The 10,283-nt window shown below is 27.7% G+C and overlaps 1 protein-coding gene across 2 annotated transcripts; it reads right to left on the bottom strand.

Annotated features, from left to right (window-relative positions):
• Nucleotides 1-6,338: 6,338 nt before the first annotated feature.
• On the bottom strand, nucleotides 6,339-7,991 carry LOC110412680 (PLATZ transcription factor family protein). Of its 2 annotated transcripts, none has more exons than XM_021423277.2 (4): nucleotides 7,958-7,991; nucleotides 7,572-7,751; nucleotides 7,252-7,482; nucleotides 6,339-6,822 (listed from the first exon to the last, which is right to left on the bottom strand). In XM_021423277.2, the coding sequence occupies exons 1-4, from the start codon at nucleotides 7,979-7,981 to the stop codon at nucleotides 6,589-6,591; spliced, it is 669 nt and encodes a 222-aa protein (XP_021278952.1). In that variant the 5' UTR covers nucleotides 7,982-7,991; the 3' UTR covers nucleotides 6,339-6,588. The 2 variants fall into 2 exon arrangements, with proteins under 2 accessions (XP_021278952.1, XP_021278953.1); XM_021423278.2 differs by having other exon boundaries at nucleotides 6,342-6,822; nucleotides 7,869-7,990.
• Between the last annotated feature and the right edge of the window lie 2,292 nt (nucleotides 7,992-10,283).

The following is a 10,283-nucleotide window of genomic DNA, read 5'->3' as shown; positions in this document are numbered from 1 at the left end:
GGGGTGGGGAACGTAGGCTGTGAACAACAGATCAGGGCAAGGGCCAAAGGGTACACTTCAACAAGCAGTTTCCTTTTTCCTGCTTTCTTTAACATTTTCCTTTGTCTTTCTTTACCTTTAAGTTTGTACCCAATTTCGAAGAGTACCATAAATACATATACTCTGTTGAGTTTACTTGCTTGCTTCAGAAGTTCAGGGCAATTGGTCCCAAATGGAGATCACTCGCTTAATTCTAAAGCCTCTATTTTCTTCTTGTTTTTTTTTCTCTATTTGGCTTTTACTATTTCCATTTTTCACCTCATACAAGGTTAAAAAATTTAATTACCCCATTTAAAAAGTATTATTGGGTGTAAATACAAACATCATACATGCCTTTTGTTACCAATAAATCATACAATTCATAAGGGGTTTTTTTTTTTCCTCTGAATTTTCTGTTACAGGTTGATTGCAATGTTTCGTTGTGACATTAATATAGCACATGCAAGGTTCGAATAATAGACCAACTTTTCTATATATATAAAATAAATGTAATTGAAAGGACAGCACTCCATTCAATTTAGGATGGAAAAATAATCCCAATTAGTCCTCTAGGTTAGACCTTTGTGTCTCTTGGGTTTTTTTTTCCCAATAAATTAAAAAATCAAGAGGAAGATTTATTTTTTATTGCATGTGTACACGTGTGTATATTATTTATTTAAGAAACAATAATTTGAATAATTAAATAAATTTGATGTACAATTTCATATTAAAAATAGAATATATATATATATATATATATACACAAATATACTTGCGTATGAGAGGGGATGAGAATTAAAAATTATTAAGTACCTTGCATTGGGGTGCGGCAGGAATACATAATTTTAGGGTGTCTAAATCTTCTCTATCCAATTTTGGTGTCTATTTATAATATATATTATATACATAGAGGAAAACAATAAAAAAAATTGATACATAATTAAAAAGCAAAAAGAACCTTAAAAGATTATTCAATATTATAAGGAAGTGGGCATGGATCCCCTGAATGTAATAATACTAATAATAATAATAATAAAATTTGTATTTATTCATCTTATTAAACTAGAAAATTTTAAACAAAATATAATAACATAAATTGGGATGAGTGACGTTTTAGGATTATTTATAAATTGTTTTTTAATTAAAGAATTTATATTGATGTTAAGGTGATCTTGTGATTTAACGAGTGATAAATAATTTCAATATTTTTAACATAGGTATTTTTAAAGTGATCCGTAATTTTATTTTGAACTAATTATTACTATATATTTTATTCCAAAAGTTATAACTGACACCATCTAGTTATATTTTGACACGTCAGATAATCTTAAAATTTTGTGTTTTCGGTTGTAAGCTGGGTAACACTTGATTATTTTACTTTGGCTTGACCATAGCAGCCAAACTTCACCGGCGTTGATATCAATGGCATCACCCCTGACAACTGCTGCAGCCGCATCTCCGTCAATCCCATCATTCAGTCTCTCTGCACAACTTTCTTCCCATCCTAACTTCAACGGCCACCTTGAATATGCTTATCTCCATTTTCACATAAGAACAGAAATTGGACTTGAAGAGGGTGTAATCTGGTATGCTATAATTTAGTATTTGCAGATGAAAATAACTGATGTGGCAGAAGATTATTGGATGGTGTAAATGATGGTTTCTATACCACATCGAATAGAATTTTCAATCAATTTGATCCGTCATATTTAAAAGTCAAATAAATTAAATATTTTTTAAAAATTAATAATAACAATTAATTATAAAATAAGACAAAATTAACCAAATATCAAATTGATTCGGCTGATTAAGTTTTGAATCAAAAGAATCCAAATTTTATATTTTTTTATAAATTATAATATTAAAATTTATAAACTTCATTTATAATTATAAAATATAAAATAAAAATTAATAATAAAAATATATATTTTATATAAATTTAAAAATAATATTTATTAATATATATAATTAATTTGATCTTTGGTTGGTTCGATCTAAAAATTTTAAAACTGAAAATTTATCAAATAAATTAATTAGATCAACCTTTTTAGACGAATAGATCCAATGAATTAATTAGATCAAATTCTTTTATTTAAATTGTATTTGATTTAATTGAGTAATTGGTCTAGTATAATTTTACGCACTTCTATAAAATATGTTAAATATTTATAAATTGTAAGAGTTAAACCATAAAAGATGTTTTGTTTTGAAAAACTTGATAATTAAATTTCAAATAAAATAATAAATGAATGAATTAAAATATTTACCAACAATACGAAATAAAACTTAAAATTTCATGAGAAATAAAACGTAACAATAAATGAATTCTGATGTAGATGTATAGCTTTTTTTTAGTGTTCTTGAATTTGATATACTGTTAATTGTGATTTATATTTATGATAATGAAATATTGTTTATTTTAATTATTATTTTAAAAAATTATAAGATTTAGATTCGACCTTAATTAGACTGATCATGATAAAAAATATTTAGAATCGATCTTACATGAATGATTAGGATCCCAAACTTTAAGATTACCCGGACCATGCTCACCTTTCATATAAATATAATTCATATAAGATTATGAGTAATTCATATGGTAGGAAGCCTTCATTTGTTGATATTGTTTTCATCTTGTTCATCTAGAAATTTGCAACTTGAAGTAGCACTTAAGTAATTATACTATCTTTTGGTTTGAGTTTTGTCTTTTAAGCATTATTAAAGACTATATTGTTTAAGTGTTTTTAAAGATATTACTTAAATTATTAATTGTCAATAAACAGATTAAGTTTCAATAAATGAATATATATAGATTAATATTTTTTAATATATTATACCATTATATAAGGTGTCTCTCATTTTCCTCGATGATCTAACTTTCTTTATAATAGTTAAATTGTTTGGAGAAAGGGTTAGAATTAAATTAAATTTTTGGTTTATTTTGGACAATATTAGTAATTATTATTAGAATATTATTCCTGACCCACCATATTCTGATCTTTTTAACAACTTAATCTAGTGCATATACATGCCTAATTAATTTATTTATATTAGCCTGTTATTATTGTCATTAAAATTAAGCATGATCTCAATGGACGATTTTGATGATTGCAAACCGTCCATATAGAGTTGGTCTTAAAAATTTTAAATCCTAAATAGATCCATGACTGTTTAAGATCCACTTTAAGATCAATCTTATGATTCTTTGTGATTCAAGATCGATCTTAAAATTTATAATTTTTTAATATATTAAGAAAATTCTGATATCATAAATGTAAATTACAATAGGATAGAATACTAAATTCATGAATAAAAAAAAATTAAACATTCCCATTACAAAGTACAAACATCCAATAAGTTTATTTAACTATGACGTGAAATTGAAAAAGTATTACAATTCAAACATTGTAGTGCACATATTCATTGACTTACGAATAAGTAAAAGCACATTAATAAAAAAGTTAATAAGATAGTTTATGTATATTTTTTAAAAAATATGCATAAATAATTTAGAATCGGTTCAAAAATCAGTCTTATGATCCAGTCCTTCAGTTAAGGATGGGTGAATAATTATTTAGGATCATGGGTCATTTTAAAAGTGTTGTTCTTAAAAATATTGAATAATGAATCATCTATCAAATCATAAGATAATCTTAAAAATCAATGTAAATTCATCTGTGTACTATGCTTTTGTTTGAGTCTTGTTTTTTAAGCATTATTAAAGTATATATTGTTTAAAATGTTTTTAAAGAAATTGTTCAAATTATTGTCCATAAACAGAGTAAGGTTAAATAAATGGATATACATTAATAGATTTTAATGTACTGTATTATTATATAAAGTGTCCCTCATTTTCCTTGATTGATCTAACTTTCTTTATAATTAAATTATTTGGAGAAAGGGTTAGTAATAAATTTTGTTTTATTCTGGATAAAATTAGTAATTATTATTAGAATATTATTCCTAGCCATAATTTGAACTTTTTAACAGCTTAATCTAGTGTAAATGTATGCCTAATTAATTTATGCATATAAGTCAATAGGATTATCTAGATAGACGGTTTTGAAGTTAGGATTGCAAACCATTGATATGGAGTCGATCTTAAAAATTTTGGATCTTGGATCAATCCATGACCCTTTGAAATCCACTTTAGGACCAATCTTGTACACTTCAATATTGCAATTTAGAGTAGGTCCTAAATTTTATAAAATTTTAATATATAATTAAAAAAAATTTAAATTACAATTAAATAATATATTAAATTTGTGAATACAATTTAAAAATAAATTTATATTTGATGCATTGATAGTGTATCATTTCTATACACTTCAATATTGATAGTGTCATGTCTTTAATGAATAAAAATAAAACCTTGAAAATAAATATAAATTTGTTTCTATTTTTTACTGTTTTCTTTAAACTCTTTTACAAATTTCTCTCAAACTTCCTTTTTTTCTGGAGACTTGGCACTTGGAAATTTGAGGTTGCGCTTGATTATTACATTTCTCTGATCAATCATTCTCTGTTCATTGTTATAAAGAAAAACAAAAATAAAGAAAACACCTCAATTATTCGTTCTTCCAATCGGGGAAGAACAAAGAAAACAATTGGACCTGTACTTTTCCTTTCTTTTCTTTTTTCCTTTAAAAAGACAAAAGGAGGAACTGGGAAGAGAAGAACAGAAGAAACTAAGGAGGATAAATTGAACAGAAAACAATGAGAATTTGGAGGAGAGGACAAAAGTTTTGGGTGGGGGGGAAGAGATCTCCCTCAGAAAGAGACAAAAGGAGAGTTAAGACATAATATTTAATTAAATCCTCATGAATATTATAAAAAATGAAACAAGTCTGCTCAATATGGGAGACAGCTTTTTTTTTTTTTTTAATTTCTGAAAATTTTTTCGAGAGTGTTGAAATTGAAAGAGAGAGGAAAGCAAGGCCGGCGGTACTACGTGGGAATGGTATACGTAAGAGTGATGGATATCTAACTTTGCACTTTCTTTCTTCTTCAGTTCGTGGTTACAGACCTGGTTATGGCTAACAATAACTTTTTTCCCTGTTAAGTTTGGATTGATAATATGTCGAACAAAGAGGATATTGGAAGGTTGCTTTCAAGAAAGTTAATATTAGGAAGTTTAGTGTTAAGAATTTTTTTGTTAGTTTATAATTTTAAATTTTTTTACCCATAAAGAAAAAAATAAATTTTTTGCATATGTTCTTACAAATAGATCAAAGGGAAAGAGGTTTTACTTTGATTTTAATGACTCTGTTTACGGGGAACAAGAGCATGAAAAAATTATATTTTTTTATTTGATTATACAAAAAACAATTTTTTCTCTTATTTATTTTCAAGATTTTAAATAATTCTATTTTATTATTTATTAATGATGTGGCACTTTGTGATTATAATTTTTTTTAAAAAAGTCAAACATCCACATTGCAAAGTACAAACATCTAATAAATTTATTCAATTGTAATGTGAAATCGGACAACGTTTCAATTCCAAAATTGTAGGTTACATATTCATTGACTTACAATAAGCAAATTAACAAAAAAGTTAGTTGGATAATTTATGTATATATTTTTAGAATGTGCATAAATAATATCGAATTAATGTTATGATCTAGTCTTTCGTTTAGGAATGGCTGAGTAATTATATAAGATCATGGACCATTTTAAAAGTATTATTCTTAGAAAAAAAATTAAATCACGAATCACCCATTAAATCATAATCACCCTAATATCGATCTGAACCTATTTGTACAAAATAATTCGTAGCTGATCCGTGCTCATCTCTAATTATCAAACCGCGATATTATTTGCGATCGAAAATTAAGTTTAAGTAATATGCATCTTTTAATAAACAATTTGCAATTCTCTTTCCATAAACTTGGACACATACAAATTTATGGCGAGCACACCAAAGTAGGTAATAGGAATAATTTTCCCCAAAAGCCACGTTATAAATAATTTTAGTGAAAAAATTTGTCCTTTAGCCTCATATGTTGTGGAACGCTTCATTAAACCAAACAGTTAAGCAAAAGCTGAGCTGTTTTTGCTTTATATAAAAACCGTTCATGTTGTGCATACGTAACATTTACACCTAGCATGTATCCAAGCATTAATGCACCATTATTGAGCCCTAAGTCAGCCACCCTCCTTCCCCAACCCCTAAATGTAACTTATACCTAATCTTTGTCTAAAGCTCTTGTATTGTACAGTAGGAGAAATTATTACAGAGATCTCTTTATCGTTTCCGTTATCAAGTCAACACCTTAAAATGCAACATGTAATTAAAATGTACCGCACATTTGTCAATATTATAATAAAATGATTATTATTAAACTTGTGGATTAATTTATATACGTTGATATGATAAATTTTAATGCCTGTGACATATCCTAAGTAATTAATTCTATAACTATTCGAAGGATCTTTATAATAATCGATTACTTATACATATAAAACCCTTTTAAATGCCCTTTTGTTTTAGGGCATTGACCGCCCATGTGAGGAATGAGCTGGATAAATCGTATGGCAAAGGATCAAAAGGCCTTAAGGCCGAAGTTTATTAGGATCCGAAAGGTGCCCTATGAGGGATGCCTTTTCTTCTCCTTGAATTAGAATGAGCTGTATTAGGCGTGCCCCTGTACATTTCTTGTGGGCTTCCTTCACGCAATTCTTCTTCTTCTTTTGATGGCAACCTACTCGGCGCAATTCCTTCTCTTCTTCGTATTGTTACTTCTTCCTCATCCTTGTTGCTTAAAAGAAAGCTCGTGTCCCCGTTTTTCCTCGTACCTACAAGCTTTTAATAATAGTATAAACAGAATTCAACTTCGTTTTCAAACAATCCTTTACCTAGAAAAGCAATAACTTGACATAATAGAAATCGAAAGACCCAAGACGATTAAATGAATAATTTTGACTAACAACATATTAATCAAATAACTGTTAAACTTTTAAATATTTTGAAATTTGAAATCGAATCTCCGGACGATAATTTCATTATCATTAAAATAATTTAGAAATGATAATGTAAAAATAATCCATCGAACAATCAAAATTACTAACTAGTTAGGTGTGAGTTTTGGCTCTGTCTATCATGAATCAAGTATCATAGCAATGGCATGATGTTCTTCTATCCAATCTAGCATAGGGTAACAGCGTGATGCAGATGGAAAAAGTTTGAGCAGATATTTGAAGGGAAAATGAAGAGAAAAAATTCAAAACTAACCTTACATCCCAAAGAACAGAAACGAAAGGGATCCAAAAGACTTCTGCTACATATTTCACACAAATGAGAGACCCCTTTGCTGCTGCTGCTGCTACTACTCTTCGGTTGGGGTCTCTCATTTAGGAAAAGAACTCTTGCACTGTTTATCACATAAGTTTGCACTCCACTTATATCCAAAACCTTTTGGATTTCAGCAACTCTGACAACATCATGGTATGATGACCGCCTGATCTGCATTAATCCCGTTTTAGACAAATTTCACATTGGACAATATACAATAATGACAAAATTTTTATGAAAATAGAATTATATATATGCACCTGAATTACAAGATGATCTTTGTGTCTTGAGGATCGGCAATAGAAGCAAAATGCATCATTCATGCAATCCAGGCAATACATATTACATTCGTTTCGCGGTGTGTCTCTATGTCTTGGGCAGATGGTGAAGAATGCAGTCGATAACAATGATTCAATCCATGGCGGCACCTTCGTTTCTTCCTGGTTTGGAGTCCAAAGAAAAACCAAAACTACTGATCAGTCGATCAAAAAAAAAAAAAAAGGAAATGGGCATGCAGTTTCTTTTGTGAAAAAGGAATCTAATAATGTTTGCATTACCATTAACAAAGATGATTAAATGCAGAAATGGAGGTGCCTCTCTTAAGAAAAGAGAGAGAGAAGAGAAGAGGAGAAGAGTTTAAAAGAACCTGAAAACGCAACATAAGATTCATCAACAAAACAATGGGGATTAATTAAAGGACAAGTAGGAGGGGGCGCATAAAAAATGTGTTAAAAAACTTTGTATCGTAACGGTTCGGATTAAGAGATGGTAGGTTAAAATGGGTTTGGGACCGTTGGATATAATGGAAAGAACAAAAAAAGAAAGAAAAATTTAATGAAGGTTTCTTTTTATGAGCTTACGCAATGCTTTGGTTCTTCTTTGCGTCTCTTGGTAAGTGACAACAAAATCGGTGTATTGCATTTGGGCGGGTCAAGCCCCTTTTAGAAAAAGTTAAAATAGACAGCCTATTTCTTCCCAAAAAAAAAAAAAACAATTAATAATATTAGGATTCATCAAAAACACGAAAAAAAAAGAAGAAAATCCCATGTGCAGTGCATGTGTGTTAATGCGCTAGACATGGCAATTAAAAGTTTAAATATTTACCAATTATGGTATTAATTTGAATCTAAAATCTTTTGGCATAATTAAGTATAATTACCTTTTTTCATAGTCAGGGTGATAAATTTTAATTCAGTTTTGCAAATTCAAAATGCTTCAAAAATTTTAATTAATAGTGTAATTTACTTTTGTTTTTTAATATTATAGGACTAGTAGTACCACTAATAACAATCATAAACATTGTTCTTAACAACATAAATTCCACCGAAGGAATAATAGCTGTGGTGCCAACTATGCTACAATTGAGACTGTAATGTTTTTCACTCATTGGATTAAATTGTTTATCGTTTCATTGGAAGAGAAGAGGGATAGGCTGGAAAGCTTTGTTTGGTGGGTAAGAAACTAAGGACATGCATATACTTTAATTTATTTTGAATCAAGACTAAGAAAGAGAGACATATTCCAAACAAATCCTATGTTGTTCTTTGATTTTGAATATATTATTGATTAGAACGGTATACAAAATTCTTAGACAAAATATCTAAAAATATTTTAAAACTATTTTGAAATTTTAAAATAAATTTTTATTTTTTTATCACGTTCAATTACATTTTTATATTTTAAATTTGAACCGAATAAGTCTTTATATTTTTATTTTGAGCCAAATAAACTTTTATTATTAATAGTTGGCTTACTCAAAATATTACTTGTCATTTTATATCATATGATATTAATATAGCATGTTGATTTGGCATTGTGATATGGTCATGTGATATTTTTTACCTTTCATATTAGTGTCATATTAGTATCACGTGAAGTTAAAATGACAAGTGATATTTTGATTAATTAATAATTAATTAATTATTAGTTATAAAAACTTATTTAATTCGAAATAAAAGTATAAGAGTTTGATTGAATAGAATAAAAAAATAAAAATTTATCTAAATTTTTAAATAATTTTTTAAAAATTATGTCAAATTCTTAACATTTGCTATTCAAGAGTGAGTTATAAAGCAAAAAATATGGGAAAAGAAAAGAAAAGAGGATAATCTAGCCATGAGAAAACTATTGGGAGGCTTGATTTTGAGTTATGCTGAGGTAAGCTAGCTTTTGCTTGAGCTGCCAATGTTTAGATGGATGAATCCCTTTATGTACAAAAGAAGGAGCGTGAGGCTAGCAACAATAGGAGGACATTAGGGACGAATAATTAATTGGCAAATAAAGCAAATAGTGAATCTTAGTATGGGTGGGAACGAGGAAGAATTATATTTTATTATATAATTTAAAATTAAATAATTTTTTATATGTAAAAAAATTAATTTTGATTAATAATTTAATTGATTGTTTGAGATTAGAAGCATAAAGAGGGGTCATTTCTTTACTTTTTGGCTTTTTAGTAACAATACGTCAAGCTCAATTTAATTCGAAGCTAATGATCTCATACCCTAAATCCTAATAATATATTAAAAGTTGAAGTTTCAAAGTATTAAAGTTTCAATATGCGAACGGCATCGCAAGTTGTTGTTTTTTTCAAATAAGTCTAGCAAAAATTCGATGAATTAAAAATAATAATCGAAGAGGTTTATTATGTCATCTTTTAAAAAAATTCATGAATTTTTTTTGTGACTGCGTGTTTAGAAGAAAAAAATTGATATAATACTTAATTTTTTTAAAAAAAATTAAATAAATTTTTATTTTTTATTATGTTCAATTAAATTCTTATATTTTTATTTTAAATCAAATAAATTTTTATAATTAACAATTGATTAACTGTTATTAATCAAAATATCACTTATCATTTCATGTCACGTGGTGTTAACGTGACATGTTAACATGTATGTAGATGACAATGCGATTACGTGATATTTTCATCTTCCATATTATTATCACATGAGTATAAGTTGATATGTCAT

Source organism: Theobroma umbraticum, unplaced genomic scaffold (genome assembly GCF_002168275.2).
Source record: "Theobroma umbraticum cultivar Fairchild unplaced genomic scaffold, ASM216827v3 scaffold_95.0, whole genome shotgun sequence".
Lineage (NCBI taxonomy): Eukaryota > Viridiplantae > Streptophyta > Magnoliopsida > Malvales > Malvaceae > Theobroma > Theobroma umbraticum.
The sequence above is the reverse complement of the archived record's forward strand: the minus strand, read 5'-3'. Positions and strand labels throughout refer to the sequence as shown.